General features: G+C 38.8%; 1 protein-coding gene across 1 annotated transcript in view; it reads left to right on the top strand.

The window, feature by feature from the left end:
* The window catches only part of LOC139745640 (uncharacterized), a 118,467-nt gene extending 106,300 nt beyond the window's left edge, over positions 1 to 12,167 (top strand). The window contains exons 5-9 of the mRNA XM_071656039.1: positions 5,363 to 5,435; positions 6,342 to 6,396; positions 8,630 to 8,779; positions 9,243 to 9,416; positions 10,615 to 12,167. Of these exons, the coding sequence (XP_071512140.1) occupies positions 5,363 to 5,435; positions 6,342 to 6,396; positions 8,630 to 8,779; positions 9,243 to 9,416; positions 10,615 to 10,830 (668 nt within the window). The 3' untranslated portion in view covers positions 10,831 to 12,167. The remainder of the gene's footprint in view (positions 1 to 5,362; positions 5,436 to 6,341; positions 6,397 to 8,629; positions 8,780 to 9,242; positions 9,417 to 10,614) is intronic.
* Positions 12,168 to 20,965: the final 8,798 nt, after the last annotated feature.

Raw genomic sequence — 20,965 nt, forward strand, 5'->3', positions numbered from 1 at the left:
CAAACATGGCTGTATGCACAAACATTTTCTTGGGGGGGGGGGGGAGGCAAAACTATGTGCAATATTCCCGACAATACAAAAGTAAGGGAGCGCAGAGACCCAGCTGGCAGGAGAAAGGTGTAGGGGGAGCTTTTGCATATTTAGTTACATCTGTAGGTGTGCAAGTACCAATTTTGTGTGTGTTGATTGGGGGTGTGCAACAAGTGAATTCATATACCTAATCACACATATTTCGTCCTCAAATTTTCCCTAATTAGTCCTCCAGGGCACCAAACAGTTATCACGTGATTCTACTCAATGTCCCAAAGCATGGCCAATACACTTCAATTTTTCCGGGTTGGGGGGAGGGGCAAGAATTATGTTCAATATTCCTTGGCAACATGCAAGTGAGGGATTACAATGACTGAGTTGGGGAGTGTGTGTTAGGGAGCTTTTGCATTTTTAGAATTGAAATTCAGTGATCTGGTGCACATGTTTGGTGGACTATTTGGCATATTCTCAATCAAAATTAGTTAGAAATATAAAGTCAGGGACAATGTGAGTGGCTAAATCATGGTACAGTATCTTTTCCTCTTGCTCTGCATGTGCATCTTCACTGTATGCTATTGAAGTCTATTGAGATGGACTGAGCTTTTTTTTTGGGGGGGGGGGAGGGGGATGGGGATATATCCACACAATGGAGCTTCTGCAGTTTTAGAATCAACATTCACACTCATTGGATGGACCATTTGCCATATTTTGAGTCAAAGAGTAATTAGAAAAATGAATATTCAAGGACAGTGTGAATGGCTAAATCATGGTATATATCACCTCTTGTGTTGCATATACAAGTGAGGGAGCTTCTGTAGTTAGAAGTTAAAAGTAGAACCAAAATTTAAAAAATCTGATGCATTCTTTTGGTGGTATATGTGGCAAATTTTCAATAAAAAAAACCAAGAAGAAATATGTAGGGACAAGATTGTGAATAGCTAAATCGTGTCTATTACCTCTTCGGTGTGTGTGCCTTCACTGTGTATTGAGTCAATGGAGATAGACAACGCTCACCGACGATTACAAAATAAATGGCAGTGAATGGAGTGGTGACAGATATCAGGATATTGCCATGTGTGTATTCACTCTGGGATTTGTGAGAAATTTAATTAGCAAACACAAAAACACCCAAATCTTTAACTGTTATGTGATTTTGTCATTACTGATCAAATCATTCCAAATCCAATATCCAACTCTAAAGAAAAATGGGAGTTTGAACATTTCTGAGGCCCCCCCCCCCCCCTTGCAGCCAATTCCCCAAGGTATGTATACATGTCTACTTGACTTTGTCACCCTCCTTCTCCCATGTTTATAATGTGTATGTTTACATACTCACATACACATAGAGATTCATGTATGCAGAGGATAAAGAAAAAGAAACAGACATTGTATAATCATTCAAGCACACTCTTGTATGATGTGCTGTTTCTCTCACTATGTTTTGGCCTTGATTAGTTGATTACATCACGTGGCCTTCCATTAGTTTATTATGTTAATTTTCTCTCTGCTGATTATCCTTTCCTTTTTATTATGTGGATTTGAGTAGCACCATGTATTTTTCCATCCTCTCTCTAGCTAATGTTGCGTTGAGGGGGGAAAAAGGCGTGTTTTCCCTTCAGGAAAGGAAAATGAAATTGTCAATGCCTGCTGATGCATCACAATTCATAATGGCCTGGGACCAAGATTTTGAAAGGACAGTCAATTTAATCAGTGTGCCATCACAATGGCTGTGTTCCACAATACCTTCTCTCCCACTGTCCTTCTTTACATCTACTGCTCCTCCTACACATCCCTCCCCAGTATATACTACCACCAAGAGTGATAACAATGGCTTCTTCATTTTTGAAGCACTTTACAAGGTAAATTTCTGCAAGTTTCTGTGGAAAAAGATGGCCTGTAGCTGTTGTAAATCTTCAACTTTGTTTTCCCCGACTTGAAAGAAACATCAAGTCTTTGTCTATGGTTGTTCCGTATGTAGGGTCTTTAATGTCTAGAGTTCCTAACCAAAATCACATGTCTTTACAATGTGGGTTTGACTTATAGCAGAGTAAGTGACATGATTCCATACACTCACTCCTCAGTGCCCCTTATTCAATTTTGATATTTGATTTTTCTCAATGACCACAAACATTTTTGTACAAACCTAAGTTGCAGGTATGATAGGATATCGAAATATATTAGATAAGTATTGGCATTTGTACCATATCCTGGTGCAAGAACCTGGTGCTAGTTCATGACTTCAAGTGACTAGGGATGATGTGTGTCAGTGGACCTTTCCTCTAAAATGTGGCACAGTTACACTGAGCATTTGTAATGTTTGATGATGGTTTGCATGTTATTGCTTCTAGTACTGTGGTAATAAAAGTCATACCAGGTAGTTGGGTTAAAGTGTGTCATATACATCAAGACACAGCTCACATGCTGCCCCCGTAGCGAAATCATCTAACATTCAAGACCTAGATGACCTAGTAGTGTGTTAGATGCATAGCACTGATATGGTGGTCAAGAGATCAGTCAATGCAGCGTGAAGAGCTTGCATACTGCTGATAGTGATCACCAGTGGATGCGTGCACTGCTTGCATCACACATGACGACTGTGACGAACAGAAAGAGAAGCGGATTACGATTTCTTGACATACCCAGGATTTTATCTATGCTTCCGTCTCTGCTGCATCCCTAGCCTCTTTATAACCAAGAGTATTCTTTCACAAGTTATCCTTTCATTCAGTCTTGCTATTGTTTCTTGACATTCAATGGTTCCATTAAAAACGTATTGACTGCATGTTTCCCCACCCTCGCCCCCACGAATACTCTGTATTTGTATCATAAAAAGACCTTGTCAGCCCTATGTGATGGCTTATCAACATCTTCTTTCATCGTTTCATCCAGTTCATTGCTCCAATCCTCTCCAAAATCATATTTGTTTCATCTTTCACAAATTTGTTTGCCAGTATTTTTCTTCTCCCTTGAGATGCAGTTATGACTTTTATATAAAGCTGTGTATGTATGTGTGTGTGTGTGTGTGTTTGTTTGTTTGTTTGTGTGTGTGTGTGTGTGTGTGTGTGTGTTGTTTTTGTTTTTATGGTACCTTTTTAATCTTCTTCCCTTTTTTTTCTGTTTGTGCTGCTTATCCTCACCCAGCTGCCAAACAAATGTAACTATGATATGGTACCTACCATAGTTTAATTCAGTGACATCTTTTTTCTAGATAATGACTTCAAAGGTGGTGTTACCTTTCACCTAATCTCAACTGCATTCTTCTTCTTTTTTTCATCTATCTATTCTGTAAAAGCATAAGTTATTGGGGCATCCAACCCACATTTCTGTGGATATCAGCGTACTGTATCATTCTTTCATGTGTGATAACCTGTACTCTTGATATGCACGTTCTCTTGTTTCCGTTCTTGCACCTGTTGCAAATAATCGCACCTGTCTGTAATGCTTTGTCAATGTATGTATTGTGAGTTTGAGATTGAAAATATCAAGTCAGAAATTAGTACCAGAGATAAGGAATCATACATTTGCACCTGCCTCTAATACTGTACCAAAGTATGTATTATACAAATGATAGGATAGAGTGCGTTAGTGGAGGCGTATAGCGCACTCAAGCCGAGTGCATGTTGCACTACATTGTAAATACCCGAGAGTGAGCTGCACCTCCACTAACGCCACGAAATAATCCTGTGCATCATTTGTTTTATAAAATGGGTCAAAAATTCGAAAACTAACAGTATTTTTCAGCGTTTTTCACGTACCTTTGTGGGTCAAGACGTCCGAAGATGTTCGTCCCAAACATTTACGCACGTCGCACTCGGAAATCTCGCACATACAGTATAAGTATGATGGGGGGTTGGGTTTCCGGACACTTAAGTTCCCGCATGAAAACTTACTTATTTTACATAGAATATGCACCCTTTACCTTAAAGACTTGATATAGACTCCTCATATAGGCCTACTAGACAACATACTCTGAAAACGGCGTGAGAATTAACCTGCTAAATCGTTGGATTTGCCCTTCAAAGTGACTCCATGTACGCGTCCGGTCCCACAACGCTTGGTCTACTGTACTGTACGTATAAGAGTATACGTACGCCACTCACTGCACAAAGGGAAGAAAGGCAGCCCGAACTAGAAGTTGTTTACAGGATTGACAGCGCGTATGCATGCAATTCAAAGGAGCCGCCGCGCGCACAGACGATCGGCAATAGGATTTAACACGCAGTGCGATGGGACTAGAATAACCAAAGCACACATGACTCATTTCAGCGCTTCCTATTGGCTACATTCTTGAACCCATTTTATAATGTTTATTATGTGATAGTTCATCTTGTAATCCAGAGGAGTACATCCTTTATTTCTCTCTAATTTTTCTGTCATACATGCGCTCACATGCATGCACTTAGCACACACACACTTACACACACCAGGGAGGTGTTCACCTCCTTGCACGCACAAAGCATAATGCACACACACACACACACACACACACACACACACACTCTCCATCTTCTTTTTTATCCTTATGCATCGCATTAGTTCTACACCCATTTTTTTTTTTTTTTTGATAACTCTCTAACTGACACCCCTTCTGCCATCAGCTAAGTAATCTGCAGGGAGGCAAGAATTGAGGTGAGAATTGTTCAGCTGGGCAATTTCATCTTGCTCATCTGGATTGTGCAATGTACCCTGCAGGAGGGAATGCTTGTTTTAACCAGTGTGATGCATGTTGCTGTGTGTTTGTATATCAAAGCACTGGGTGCCTTTTTCTATCTTGGTTGTTGATATGATTTTTTTCTCTAGATTTCCTGTTTGGCATACAATGGAGGGGCTTTTTGTAATTTTTTTTTTAATTCGCATTATGGGGGAAAAAATGAAAAAAAAAAATCTTTCCAGTAGCCTTTTCAGATATTGTATGAGTAATTGTCATTGTTTCTTTTTACTTTGTGGTTGCCATGAATACCAGTCTCAATCTCAATTTGACAAATTGTCATCTGAAAATGTGTTGTATCTAGTGTAAAGTGGATTAGGTCTTGAAATTTTTTTCTAGTCATCCATGGCTGCCAGGACAAATAACGCAGTTACGTGCACATATTGTGTTTGTTTGTTTGTTTGTGTCTGTGTGTGTGTGTGTGTGTGTGTTTGTCTGTAAGATTGCTACGATTTGTTGGAGCATAATGATTTTATTTGTGGAAAGAGTGACGTATTATGTGCCATCATTCTGGGTGTTGATAATGATGTTCATGACAAGTGATGTGAAGTCACACCAGATTGTACAATCTCTCATACTGCTGCAGATTTTGTATGTTCCTTAACCAAGCCTTGCTTTACACAGAATATGTCCAGATGCAGGACCTTCTGGGTGACTTTGACAACCCTTCGGTGATGGATTGCAAAATGGGAACAAGGTAGGAGTTCCATCCATTAACACTCCCATTACCTACCAACCTGTTTGTATGCAAAGTTTGAGGCATTTTTATTTGATGGTCCTGAGAAGGTTAAACTGTTAGGTAGTAATGTTGTGTAGTTGTTTGTTAGAGTGTTTTGATTTGTCAATATTTTAAGTCTCAAGCCTTATGTTTTTTCTTCTGATGCAAAGACAGAATCTAAAAAAAAGAGAAGAATGTCAATGTATGCTAGGAAATGACTGTCTTGACTCTTGTTGTTTGTTAGTTATTATTTGCAGGGTATATACTTCCATACCAGTGCACAAACTTAAAAGAAATATTCAATGGTGTCATTCATTAATTTTAAGATAAACAATAAAGAACATTATGTGACAGAAATAATACAAGCAAAGAGAGGGGGAGGAAATGAAGATATCATATATTGTAGCAACCTCCAGTCCATTTGGCTCTGTGTACTCAACAGTGTATTCAGTACAGAATGAAACAAATTGTGTTCGATAATGGAATGAAATAATTCACACACACACACACACACACATACACACACGCATGCACACACAGACACACACATACTTTGCAGACATTTTACACATACTTTGAAGACATAACTACATGCAGATATAGATACATTCATAATCTTTTTGTTTATTATTGGAAAAATGTGTGATGTAAAGTGATTACAATAATCCTCTTATGCTTACTGTGAGGGTGACATAACTCATGCCTGTTCTTTTTTTTTCTCTCTCTCCATCTCTCCCTCTCTCCATATTCTCGCTTCTGTCATTTTTCTCCCCCTTTTCTGTCTCTCTGTCTATCAATCTTTTTATATACATGTATTCATCTATATCTCTGTCTGTCTCTGTCCTTTCTTCCTTCTTCTGCTACTTGCTACGATCAATTTCACAGAACCTATTTGGAGGAAGAGCTGAAAAAAGCCAAGGAGAAGCCCAAGTTGAGAAAGGTTTGTTGAGGGCTGCCTTTTCTCCTTTATTTACTGATCGAATGATTACTGGGTCACTGGTGCTTGCCTTGCTTTAAGCGAAAAAGTCTATATAGTGCACATTTATGGTGATTGTCTCTTGTATTGAGAAAGAGAATAAAGTGTGTGTGATAATTGTTTGTCCCGGTGCTTTATAAGGTAAGTATGTGAAAAGATTTCCTGATAATGTGTCATATTTAATTTCTTCTTTATGACCATTGTGAGTTGATTTTGTCACGGATAAGTAGCTGACACATCCATTGAAGCTGTAGAGAATGAAAAAGTCACTCTATGAATAGACCAATATCATTCCAAGAAGAAAATCTGAGTATTACTTAGGAATGTCAATTTTTACATGATGCCAAAGTGTTATTCTCATGATGTTTTCTTGGCTTTATGTTTTTATTCAAGTGACTCTTTACCCCATGACAATTTACCCCATGTACTTTTAACATTGATATTTTTGCACAACAATATTTTTGCAAGTGACAGGTGATGGAACCTCTTAGCAAGTGGTTAATTGTGCACTTTGTGATCTTCTCGTTATGATAATTGCAAAAGAAAAAACATAATACAAACATTCAGAAGAAATTCTGACTTCTCAAACAAACCACTTTGTTAAAACGTTGTTTGGTTTGAGATCAAATCTGTAAGGAAAAGTACTAGTATTCCAAGGATTTGGGGAGGGGGCTCATAAGCAAGTAGTAGTCACTTCATCTTGCAGGGCTAGTGTGCTGGCCTGGGACAGTGCATGTAGGGGTCATTTTTTCTTGATATTTTTGTGATTGAGAGCCTTTTTGCAAAATTGACGAGAAGAAAACCACCATGAAAATTTCAGCATTCATAGTTTATCATTGGGACTGTTCAGCCATGTCACTTACAACCTCAACCATTGCTCATGCCAGACATTGAGATTTTGTCAGGATGTGTGCTGAAAAAACATGGCAGAATTCTTAGGGGATGGGGGGGGGGGGGGGGGAAGGGTAGGAAGAGGAAGGTATACAGTATAATGAAGACAGCAAAAAGAAGAGAAACTTTATGTGGTAATGCACAAAATTGAGATTACACATTTGCGCAGTCTCTGCTTCGTGGACTCGAACACAATAATAGTCATTTCCATCATCCTCAGTCGCCATGGTTACCATCCTTCATCTCTGAGAGAGAAAGGACATGGGTGCTTTGTGTTCTCCTGTATCCCACTGGGCACGCAATGCTATCCGAGAATAATCTTCTCGCGAGGAAAGAAACTAAATTATTCTCGTACCTCGAGGTCCGCAGATCATTTCTAGATGATGCTGGCAGTAATGCTGTTTTGTCACATAGTGTAGGTCATCCCATTTTTGCCCAGCCACTTTCGCCAAATGTCCGTGGAACACCTCTTGTAGTTCAGTCCATTTTACACGACTTTTTAATGACAGCAGTATCTATGCCTACATGTATTTTGTGTGAGTGATTTCAGGTGACCTCGCAGTGAAGAAAATGAGATTTTTTTCTTTCTTTTTTTAGTCATGCTGTTAGAATAACGTGAATATAAGATTACAAAAGATAAGGCAATATGAAGATTTATTCCTTTTTGTGTTTTGCGATACATATTTACAGAAATACATACTGGATGGTTCAAATCAAAATTAGGTACATAACATATTATGCTGTAACATACAGCATTGTATGTTGATCAAGTAGTAACTTTCTTTCTTATAGGAGTGGTGTGATGTTGATTTCACCAGAAATGGTTTGATGCTGGTGTCACCAGAAATGAGAAGTGGGACAATGTAGAGCATTGGCAACAGTTGTTTTGAAGTGTCCTCATTTACCACCAGTGATGGTCAGTGGTGTGGTTGGCATAATGGTCTCATACAGGCTAATGGCCAAATGAGAGAAATAATCAGTGAGGAATGCAGAGGTGCCGAATCTCTGTGATGTCCCAGGAGGCTCCTTGAAAATGTAGATTTCTCTTCATGTCCTTACAAGAGAATATAAAAATCTGCCTGATTTGGGAATTTTTTGTCTCCTGTAGAGATGGCATGTAACAGGGAAGCATCTCACTGGTTGCCCTGCGGAACCACCGTGATTTTGATGCGTGAATGCTGGTATCCCTAAGAGGAGTGACATTAATGCAATACATTTGAGTCCAATAGTAAGACCCCTCACCCCAAGTATCATACTAAGTCCTCCATACTCACTTAGCTGTCTTTCTTTCTCACTTGTCCAACAGGACATGTACCAGAAGATGATCGAGATTGACTCCAGCGAGCCAACAGAGGAGGAGAACCATCGGCAGGCGGTCACCAAACCGAGATATATGCAGTGGCGGGAATATGTCAGCTCCTCTGCAACCCTCGGCTTCAGGATAGAAGGGATAAAGGTAGAGAGAACAAAAGTGAAGAGGGGATTGTCCTCTTAATCTTTAAAGAGTGAATCTCAGCATTCTACCTACTGTTGGGGAAAATAGTAGTAGTAGAGAGAGAGTAGAAAGTAGAGAGAAGAAACTCTCTTTGAACCAAATGACAGTGGAACTTAGTCTTAACTATCTGTTACTCAAAACCAGGTATATCCATGTAGGAAGGGACATCTGTTTAACCAGTATTTGTGTACAAAATATGCATATTTTGCTTTCCTGTAATTGAGTATATTGGAAAGGATATAATTAAGAAGTGAATACTATTAAAGAAATAAACCATCTCGTTAACATCTGGATGTTGAGCCTAAGTCAATTTAGAATACCATGCATGTGTGCAGCATTTGTGTGATTTAATGTTGTCATATGGCAGGCTTTTTCTCCTTCTGTATTTGACCAAATTTTTGCTGTATATTCATGCTTTCTGCAGAAAGGAGATGGTCATTCGAGTCGCGACTTCAAGACGACAAAAACGAAAGAGCAGATCAGCGAGAGCTTCAACTTCTTCATTGATGGCGACGCCGAGGTACAGGCCCGCTACATCCGCCGGCTGAAGGCTGTCCGAGCAACGCTCGAGGCTTCCCCCTTCTTCAGCACCCATGAGGTGAGTAGTGTTGCAATAGATAGTCAGGAATGTCCAGCCGTGTGTCTCCTCAAGTAGCGCAAACTCATCTCTTCTTGATTTTTTGAAGAAAGAAAGATTTTCTTTCAGAATCACGAAAGTTGCCATACAATATTCATAAGTAAGAGCTCCGCATGATGCTTCAGAAAATATTTCACCTTCTTGCTTGATACAGCACGGGTTTAGAGTTTCATTCAAGCATCAGGCAAGTGCCCAAGCACTTAATTCTTGCACAACACCATGCTCACATCGAGGTTTAAGATGAAGAATATGCTATATGCACCATATATTTAGCGAGTCTAATTTTTCACGAGTAGGAACTTCTGACAATTTCGCAAATTAAATTTGCAATTGTGGAGTGCAATGCTGTACAGAGAAATGTATGCGTGCGCATGACATTCATGTTGGAATCAGAGTCGAAGTTTTTGTGCGTCTTTAGATTCACAAACATCATCTGACTTGAAAAATTTGTATAAATAATAACCTCATGAAATATGCATCATATACAGTATAACACTTGAACTTCATAGCCAAACCCTATTATCGAGTAGGTATGAATGGCAAACTGTGTTTCATTGACTGTAGCTCACTAGCATATTGATGAGACAATATGTGTTAGCACCTGTTAAGAGACACCATGATATCATGTGTGATTGATTTTGGTTACATGTTCTAGAAAGAAGCCCATTTCATGAAAAGTGATATTCAGATAACATCTAGATGTTTATTCCCTCAACATCGGACCCTATAAAAAAATGAGGTTATCACACCTGCCAGCAGCGATAAAGTGATATTTTCCCATAGATTTACAAGACTAGTTATGTTTAGCCCCCTGGCTGACAAGACCCTGTATCTCAAAAAAAAATGATGAATTTTCAGGAGAGCAAAAACATTTCTTACTTTTGCAACGCTTTTGCTAAATAACATCAATGTTTATATCAAGTAATGTAGAAATATTGTTTTTGCTTTAATACATTGATGATTGTATTGTTTTGATATTTAATTCAGTATTTTTGACATTCAAACTTTTTTCAAACTGATTTTCTAAATACATATATGTGCCGTATGAGATACAAAGTCTTGTCACGATATGCTGCATCTATGATCTAGGATAGTAGCTTCCAGGGACTAGTCTAACCAACCTCTCCTTTTTTGTGTGCTCACTTCCGTGCACCCACAGGTGATTGGTAGCTCGTTGCTCTTCGTCCACGATCGGACGGGGAAGGCCAGCGTGTGGATGATCGACTTTGGCAAGACAACGCCCCTCCCCGACAACTGCACCAACGACCACCGCACCCCCTGGGTGGACGGAAACCATGAGGACGGCTACCTCTACGGCCTGGATCAAATGATCCAAGTCTGGACTGACCTTAAACCATCCAAACCGGCATCATAGTCCTAGGGAAATACCCTACGATTGACCGGCGCTCTCAGTGAAATCACAATTGAGGTCACACATGGCATATCCTCAAAGGCAAAAGACTTGATTGGTGATATTGTCTATGAACAGCTCTGTTGAAGGCAAAACAAGGAAGTGCTTTTTCTAAAAATGGTGCTACATAGCTCTGTAATGAAAGTCAAGAAAAAACAAACAAACAGAGAAACACATGTCAGAAGTTGGTAATCTGAGAGATCTTCTAGTGCAACCAAGAGGTCACATCCCAATCCCCCCCCCCCCTCTTTTTTGTCCATGTGGAGAAAACAAAGGTTCACCTACTGCGCAGCCAAGAGAGATCTAGGGCAGATATCTTGTGTGACATCTGAGTCTAGTGTGCCATCCCGACATGCCTCCGGGTCTAATTCTGCCCCAAGTGATTCAGTGACGCATACTCTGTGCTGCTCAGCGACTGCTGCTCCCACGATGCAGCAATACAGAGCAGAGACTTCTTTCCGCCCTGATCGTTCTTTCTTACTCTCAGACGATGGATTCCCCCAAGAACTGCATCCCAAGATCAGAGATGAAAATATATATACATATATATATATATGCTGCAGAGTAAAAAGGGGATGTGACATCAGGCATGAAAAACCAACAACAGCGACGAAACTTGTGTCTGAAATCTTGTACTTGTTACTGCACAAATCACCCAATATCTAAATGTCCGTACACAAAAGTTTCAAATATATATGTGTTCTCTGAAAGTTTGTTGAAATGCCAGGATACTTCATATTCTCTCCTTTTTTTTTCTTTTTTCTTTTTTCTTTGCCAAGGGGAGGTAGGGGGCAGACAAGGGAAAGTTCTACCTGAAAAGTGGTGGACTGTTTATCTCAGGTAAATCAGCCATTTTGCACTGGTAAAAAAACAAAAACAAAACTTGATTTGAGTTTTAACGTTCACCCAGTAGGCATCCATAAGTCCATTCCATGCAGATTTAACAGTGGGGGCCTTCAGTTGCAGGTAATTAAGGAGGGTTTAGGAAAGAGACGAACCTCATTGTAGCATGAATGGCATCCCGCTCGGTTTTCAAATGAACTTTATATAATGCCATCTGACAATAAATTTGGCAGAAAAAAAAATGAATGTTCCTTTTTAAAGAGTACTGCTACAGTGTACTTCACCTAAAGCACAGGGGGTGAACTCGGTGCCCCAGCTAGTAATGACCAGGAATAATCAAGGTAGACTTTCCATACCTATTCATTTACTGGCCATTCATTACTGAATGTACTCTTAGGTCGGTCCCAAGAAACACAAACACCCACACACACATCGACACACAAACATACACACACAAACAAAAGCCCCACAATGCCAAATTTCACCGAGCGTTCACACAAAGGTGATTCAGTGTTTGAAGCATTGTGAGAACGCATCAAGATGGGTTGTCATGACTACAACTCATCGTCATCTCTTTACCTGCGCTGCTTTCCACTGATTCTTGTCAGAACTGTTGTCCAGATGTGCCTTTTCAACAAATATAACAAATATAATAAAAATAATGTTTTTAATTTCTCCTTATCCCTCTTATCTATTACTTTTCCATATTTGATAGTTCAGCTACTAATGTATTTGTGCAGGACACATGAATGGGGAACATACTTTCATATTAGTCTATTGTTGTTTTTCATGAAGAGAAACCTTGTATTTTTATCTTCTTCTTTTTTCTACCTACTGTTGTGTTTTGTAGATTGAGAGAACCAAACTTGCAGAGTCTGGTTTGGTTATTTTCCTTGTACAGTCAGATCGTTTTTTTCTATGATAACTGTGTGGTAGCAGGATTTTATTTGACAACAGAGGCTCTATGTGACTTTTGCGTTACTGGGAATGACTTACAGTATCTGCCAACAGCATTCTTTGTTTTGTGTTGTTTGAGTATACAGAATGGGAAAACAGTGGTGACATATAAAGTCAATCAGCATTTTGTGTGGCAGTTTTTTTTATCTTGGCATTCAATGCACCTGTTGATATATTTTTTTTTTGCCACGTTTCATAGATAATTGTATAATTGATGAGATGGCATGAAAGGGATAAGAAAACAGCTACAGCAAAAATTAATTTGTTAATTGTATAAAATGCTCTTGTGTCAATTTGTATATAATTGTATCAATACCAGCATTAAATTATAGATTGTACATTTTGCACACGTAGCAATCATGTGTTTGTATATGCGATTGCTAAGCGTCCATCGAGGTATGGGATGACATTGCCAATTGAAAACTGCAACATGTGAAATGATGAAAAATAATTCACCATTCAGTGTTCTCTGACAACTAGATACGACAAACAGCTCAGATTGTTTGAGATAGAATCTGATGAGAACATTTTCCTTTTGTTTTTTTTTGTTTTTACTCAGTGTATTTTATTTATCAAACTCCGTGTATGCTCACCGACTAAATAAACACAGCTAGAGTAGATTATCTGATTCAATATGATGAGTTTGTCAGTGCGAAGTAGTCGTTACCATGGATGTAATTTGCTGTTGCCAGCACTTCACCTTGGGTTGCTATAGTGTTGGTACAATTGATTTTGTTTTCATATTTTATGTAATTGCTTTATAATGGCCATTATCATTTGATCTTTCTCTCTATCACTGCGATTAAACCATTCCGACAAATGTTTTCTTCTGAGGTAGAATAAGGGTACCAGTAAAAGATGTCTAAGTCAGTGTATCAGTGTATTTTAATCTTTAACCATTTTTGTAATGGTGATCAGTTTTTTTTTTTCTACTTTTGATCACAATTGTTTCATTCTAGTGAGATAAAGAGGTCAAATTTGCAATGAAAAATCTTACTCTCAAGAACCCATTCCAAGAGTGGCCAGACAGTGTCTCCACATTCCAGGTTTTTCATCATGCTTGAGGTGATGGATTATAACCACCACTGCGTCTGCAGTAGATGGAAATCGATGTCTTTCACAAGTATCTCTGAATGCTCTGCACATGCTGTGCTACGCGCATTCTCCTACCCCACCACCCATTTCTAATCTTATGTTGATAATCTTGATAATCTTATGCCCTTCATTGCATTCAGAGCCTCTCTCTCCACCCCTTTTGTAGACATCATCTCCCCTTTGAATGCCTGTTTAATATTAGTTTCGTCACTCATCCATTTTAGTGATCTCTCTTATCTAGTGTGGCCATAAGATACAGCTAAAATGCTTCTTAGTTTTCTTTTGTCTGTAGGAAATTTCATCGCAACCTGCTGTCAGTCTTTCTAGAGAAATTCATCCGAAACCTTACTTGCATTTTCAAGGAGAAGCAAATCATAATTGAATTAACCCCAACCCCTCCCCCTTGTGCTGCTATGTGAATTAAAATGATCACCTCTTTTCTGTGTATGTCTTTTTTCTCATGTGTCTTAAATCTTTGTCTTTTTTAAATCTAATTTGCATCCAGTTGCCTATCTCTACAAGTTGGCTACGCAGAATCTCGATCTTTCTTTGATTAACCATTTTGTTGACATCGTATCATATTATGATAACAGGGATGTACATATGAAAACATTGGTGTTTGTGTGTGACGCAGCTGTTTAATCTTGCAGTGGTTATCATCTTTCCTGGGTCAAAGTGTGCGAATCTAACCCACATCTGTGCCTATGCAAATGCATGTCCTGCTATAAACTCCAGTGCAGGTTAGACTGGTGAAAACAGCCTCAAAATGCCTATCCCATGCCTTCAGAAAGAGAGGGGAAATGGAAAACAACTTCACTTTGTAAACTATCCATAAACAATAGCCTTAATCCCACTCTATTGTGAAAATAAAGTGAGATATGTCTTTACAAAGAGTATGTCCATTTATAAATCTGTGTATCAGTCTTTCTATCTGACATAATTGTTTGAAGCCTACATATTACCTTCATTGATGCATTTGTCAGTAGCCTCTGTTCTCTGTTAGCAAGGTATTGTTTGATATTATTTATTCATAAGGCATTGGAGTACAAATTTTTGTATCCTGCTGTAATTGTACAATAAAAATACCCTGGGATTTCTTTTTTCCTCAATTGTCAGCTGTATATCTGTTTTAATTTCAGGTGATTTTATTGAATTTATAACTATTTTCTGCCTCAAATTGCACCTCCAAGAACAGTCTTGGATTTTGTTGCAATGTATGATATCAAAAAGCAGTCAGTGGTAGTTGTATCAAATCATTTCTTCTTTTACTTTTCCAGTGGAGAGGCTGATCTGGTGTCAGGGTTCCACTGTATGAAAGTGTGCCATCAGTTTGGTCATAAGTCAGAAATCAGACGGAATGTTGGTCTTCAGCCAGTCTGAATTATGCTGAACTAAGCAAGTTCCGTCAATTACAACCACTCACAGTTCAGACAAATACCAAATTTCACTCCACAATTACCAATTAGGTTCAATTCAATAAATTTTGTTTTGTTTTTCAATACGGAGGGACCCTTGTAGATCAAAGTCTGGCTAAGTGCATTCATCAGAGTTATTCTTACACTTGATTCGAGTCTGTGGTCATTTATACGTATACAGGCCCAAACAATTACAATAAAAGTTCCAATTGGTAGATCTATTATGTTAATTGTGCTCAGTTGCAACATTGCCCGATGTTACTCAAAATGACATCCATTTTTCTCCTTGAACTGGAAAAAAAAGTTTGTTAATTTCTGCTGTGTTCATTTTTTAGCTTGTTAATCATGACTTTTGTTCACAAAAATGAATGCTCTTTCTAAAACCAAACATTAAATCCATTTAAAGTCCTTTTACTTCCCCAATGGTAATTCAATTCTTTTCTCCATCTTCCTATATGCAAGCACACCATCTCTCATCAAGCACTGATCATTCAATTAGAATTGCTTTGTTTAAGCTCTTTTTTTCTTCTCTTGTAGCCGACTTGTCAAGCAGCCAAACCTCATTTCTTCAGTGGTTATCTCCTATTCGTCCCCTTGCAATACCTGATGCATTTATTTTCCTTCAAATATTTTCTTAAATAGCTGATTGTACTGCAGAATGCTTGGAAGTGAGACTATTGGCAAGGTATGGCAAGATTGAGTTCTTTTATTGTGTCACCGAGTATAGGTACCCTGGTTATGTAAAATGCCTTTTTGCATTGCATTCTCCCAGGAATAAAATACTGTGAATGGACATAGTAGAAGAATGATTGCTTCATTTTTTCCAAGAAAAGTGTTGAAAAAATATGTGTCTTGTTAAAGATTAGGGCGAGAATAAATGAGTCAGAACTAATCTAACAAACCTACAAACAAACACAGAGATGCTGGTGATTAGCTGTGATGGTCACTACAAAATCAACAAAATCAGCAAGTATTGGGGATGGGGAAGAGAGGAGAATTTGCCTTAACCCATAACCTCCCACATTCAGTTATACATGTATACATGCAGATATATGTGGTAACAGAGAGCAGAGGGCTATGCAAGCAGCAGAATTACAGCCCATATATTACAGCTTGTCATGCAGAAGTACGCCAGCTGCCACTCAATATACAACCTGCGGATAATTTCAAGCAGGTATCTGTTCGTTTTATTTACGATGTGAAAGCGCCCTCATGTGGTGATATGCCAGAGAGCAGCAACTGCTCAAGAGCCTGTCATGGTGTAAGAACCAATTCCTATTGTGCCTGCGCAATAACATGCAAAGAGGGACGTGCTCTTACTTTTTTACAGAGTGAATGAGGAATTTCTCAGCTGATCCTTGTGTTGTAATTGATTGTTTTGATTTAAAGCAAGTGTTATGTGTGATACACAAACTTTGTACAAATGTCATGCAGAAATAACTTCTGATTCTTTTTGTTTTTTCCTAGCAACACCACAATTTTTGAACAACTGTTTTTGAGATATGTGCATATTTATCTTCGCATGTTTATATTGGATATATGATAGCTGTGAAGGCGGCAAAAGGAAAAATCATTTATTGAGGAAACAAATAGGCCTTGTTGCATTTTATCACAGAGTGCTATGAAGTATTTAATTGATCTAAAAGTCTGTATATTTCTCTCCTGTCTCCTTGTATGGGTTCTTTTGATATATCATTCTTGGTTCTGAAATGGAAAATTTTAATCTGTTTTTGTACCTCAAAAAAAAAAAGGGGGAAACCACAAACAGGGAGATGGTAATGTTAATAAAAATGAAAAAACCAAAATGCTCAGGTTTTGGCTTGCGTATTATCTGTTGTTTATGTCCTGTGAGTGCTTTGAAAATAATGTGAATGTTTACACTTGTGCTGCAGGGTGTGTTAATCTCAAAACTGGTTTGAAGCATTAATATGTATAATATGGACTGGCCTTTAGGGGGATATGACGTTCACGGCCTGAAGTAGAATTGTATTGCCCATGTTGAAAAGGAGGGCAATAGGATTTTAGTGAGGGCAATGTTGTTACTAATGCATCCCCAGAAAGTAACCAGTCCATATTATTATCATTGACAAAATCAGATATCTATAGCAAACTTTAAAATATCGACAACCAATGTAATCATTCTTAAATTGCATTTCACAGGGGGAAAAAAAACCAAAAAGGACCATAGGGCAACTTGCTATTATTGGACGCATGGCTAGCAATCTACCGCTAAGTGTGCAAACGCAAAATGTGCACACGCTTTTGCTACTAGTGCACGATAGCATGTCTGCAGCGTCCAACTTATCGTCCTGTATTTTACATGCAAAATCCCAGTGATTTTCATCAGCGGGCAATAAGTTTTTTACCAGCAAATTTTGTCTGCTTGTCAAAGTGGGGCAATAAGATGTAAGAATCAAGTTGCTCAGATGTCTGATGTAGTTGATAATGTTATAAATTGGTGATAGGCACTTTCAATAAATAGGTCGAGTTTGAATGCACTAATTTCTTGCAATGTCGGGCAATCCTCTGGCCAGCTTGCTGGTTGCCAAGTTTTGTGTTGAAACTGTATGCATACATTGTAGACTGGAGTGTGCCAGTAAACCACTTCATGAAATCAGATAGACATGGTATACACGTTATATTGACTGGCAAGGAAGGAGATATATCACAGACTATTACCACTGTTCAGTGCTAAAGAGATTTTAATTGGATGAGAGAAATTTCAAATTTTCTTGTTACCTTCAGAAAAACAGACTGAATAGAGACATTCTGTTTATTGAAACATAAATTCACATTTATTATATTTCATGGGACATTGTGCTAAGACTGATGAATAACGAAATCTTTATTTTCCTCTCTTCAAACAATTATACCCCCTTATACACAAAGTGTATAAGGGGGTAAATAGGAATCAGCTTGTGGTCGGTCGGTCGGTCGGGTGGATGGTCAGATGGGCGGTCAGGAGGGCGGTCACACAGTAGGTCAAACGGTCTGTTGCAAATCTTGCGTCACAAACTCCTACAGTTTTGAAGCAATTTAGATGCAAGGGTAAATGATGACATTGAGGTGTACAGTAGATGTGCAAGACATGTTTTTTTTTGTGTTTGTCGGAGAAAGCATTGCCATGGTAGCCACAATTTTCCAAAAACCTGTGGAGGAATTTACCACAATATTTAAGCAATTTATTTCAAATTTTGTATGTATAATGATCTACAGGTGTAGTTATGCAAGACACTCTTTGTGTTTAAACCCGACAAGGCATTGCCATGGTAACTGCATATTTTCTTGAAAATCTTGTGGAGTGAACTACACCTACTTCCACAATTTTGAAGCAATTAAAATCAAATTTGGTGAACATTCTGGCACTGAGGTATAGATGTGGAAGACCTGATTTTTGTATATGCCAGACAAAGCATTGCCAACGTAATCACAATTTTACCAAAACATTGTGGAGCAAATGACTTCCTCAGTATTAAAGCAATTCATTTCAAATTTGGTATGAGTAATGGTCTAAGGTGTAGCTATGCAAGACACTCTTCATGTTTGTGCCCGACAAGGCATTGCTGTGGTAACCGCAAATTTTCTTGAAAATTTAGTTGCGTGAACTTCTTCCACAATTTTGAAGCAATTGAATTTATACCATATTTGGTAGACATTATTGGCATTGAGGTATAGATGTCTTTGCCAGACAAAGTTCTGCCATGGTAACCACAAATTTACCCAAATCTGGGTGAATCCTATTACTTTCACAGCATTCAAGCAATTAAGGTCAAATTTAGTATGTATGATTTATAGGTGTATATGCAAGACACCACATTGTGTTAGTATCAGAAAAAAAGTGTTGCCATGGTAACCACACATTTTTGTATCAAACTGAGGCATGTAAGCTATTAAGGTCAAATTTGGTATGTATCAAACCCTGATTCAATTCTTTTTCATAGGAGTCTGAGCTGCTGGAGTGGAGGTATTAATCACCATCACTGATAGTTCTTGTTTATGTTGCTTTAGACAGACATCTATACCTTCAATAATACCACAAAAAAAAAGCTTCTATATTTGCAACATAATGATATACAACATGGCTATAGTCCCATTTAGCAAGGGTAGCCTCTCTGGTCCATTCACATTCTCCAGTAGGGCCCTGGCAAGATTATTGTCCCCGCCGAACGAGTTCGAGCAGGGGACTATGAAACGGGCTCCGTACGTGTGTGTGTCCGTGTGTCCGTCCGTCCGTCCGTCCGTGTGTCCGTCTGTCCGTCCGTCCGTGTGTCCGTGTGTGCGTCCGTGTGTGATCAAAATCTTCAATTTGCTACTTCTCTCTCATTTATGAGCCAATTTTGATTCTGTTTGCTTTATATGATAGCACTACATGGGAGCTTTGAAACTTCTACACAGAATTTCAGTCGTGACCTTTGACCTTGACCTTTGACCTATATTGTACATTTTGCTACAAAATGCTACTCCTTCGCCATTTCTAACCCGATTTCGATTCAGTTTGCTTTATGTGATGGCACTAGGTGAGGGCTTCAAAACTTCTACACAGAATTTTGACCTTTGACTTCTTTGACCTTTGACCTTGATTTTTTGACCTATATTGTACATTTTGCTACAAAATGCTACTCCTTCGCCATTTCTAACCCGATTTCGATTCCGTTTGCTTTATGTGATGGCACTAGGTGAGGGCTTCAAAACTTCTACACAGAATTTTGACCTTTGACTTCTTTGACCTTTGACCTTGATTTTTGACCTATATTGTACATTTTGCTACGAAATGCTACTCCTTCGCCATTTTTAACCCGATTTCGATTCCGTTTGCTTTATATGATGGCACTAGTTGAGGGCTTCAAAACTTCAACACAGAATTTTGACCTTTGACTTCTTTGACCTTTGACCTTGATTTTTGACCTATTTTGTGCATTTTGCTACAGAATGCTACTCCTTCGCCATTTCTAACCCGATTTCGATTCCGTTTGCTTTATGTGATAGCACTAGGTGAGGGCTTCAAAACTTCTACACAGAATTTTGACCTTTGTCTTCTTTGACCTTTGACCTTGATTTTTGACCTATATTGTACATTGGCTACAAAATGCTACTCCTTCGCCATTTCTAACCCAATTTCGATTCCATTTGCTTTATGTGATGGCACTAGGTGAGGGCTTCAAAACTTCTACACAGAATTTTGACCTTTGACTTCTTTGACCTTTGACCTTGATTTTTTACCTATATTGCACATTTTGTTACAAAATGCTACTTCCGGCGGGGACATATGTTACGCACCGCGTAATTTCTACTTTTCCTTGTTACCTCTGCATTCCTGGGTGCCAACTTCTAGACCTGGGGGTAAGAGGGACAATGTGAGTAAAAATATCTTATCCAAAATATGTATGTAGGGGACAATAAATAAATCAAGGATTATCTGTCTATGAGTCCAAAGGCTCGGCCACATTATCACCATGCTCCCATTGCGCTCAAGGTTTTCGTCGCGTTGCCAGTCCGCACTACAAACAATATACAATTTCAGTCCGGTTGAGTAATGCATGGAGGAACTGCCCTGGCTCCACAGATATGGCCATTGACTATCACTTGTGAGGTTCCTGCTTCAAATCCCCCTTGCTACAGCATTTGAGCCCTTTTAGACGAAGCACCTAATCCTCACTGCCTTGTCCTGCGGAGAAACCGTTGGTGCCATAGTTGCTTGCATACAGGCATTGAAGGCTTCCTAAGGGGAAAACAAAAATAGCACAATTAAGTTTCATTGATACAAGTACATTGACAGAGGAAACTGTAGG

Source organism: Diadema antillarum, unplaced genomic scaffold (assembly GCF_040938485.1).
Source record: "Diadema antillarum isolate AM-2024a unplaced genomic scaffold, OU_Dant_1.0 seq00001280_RagTag, whole genome shotgun sequence".
Taxonomy (NCBI): Eukaryota; Metazoa; Echinodermata; class Echinoidea; order Diadematoida; family Diadematidae; genus Diadema; species Diadema antillarum.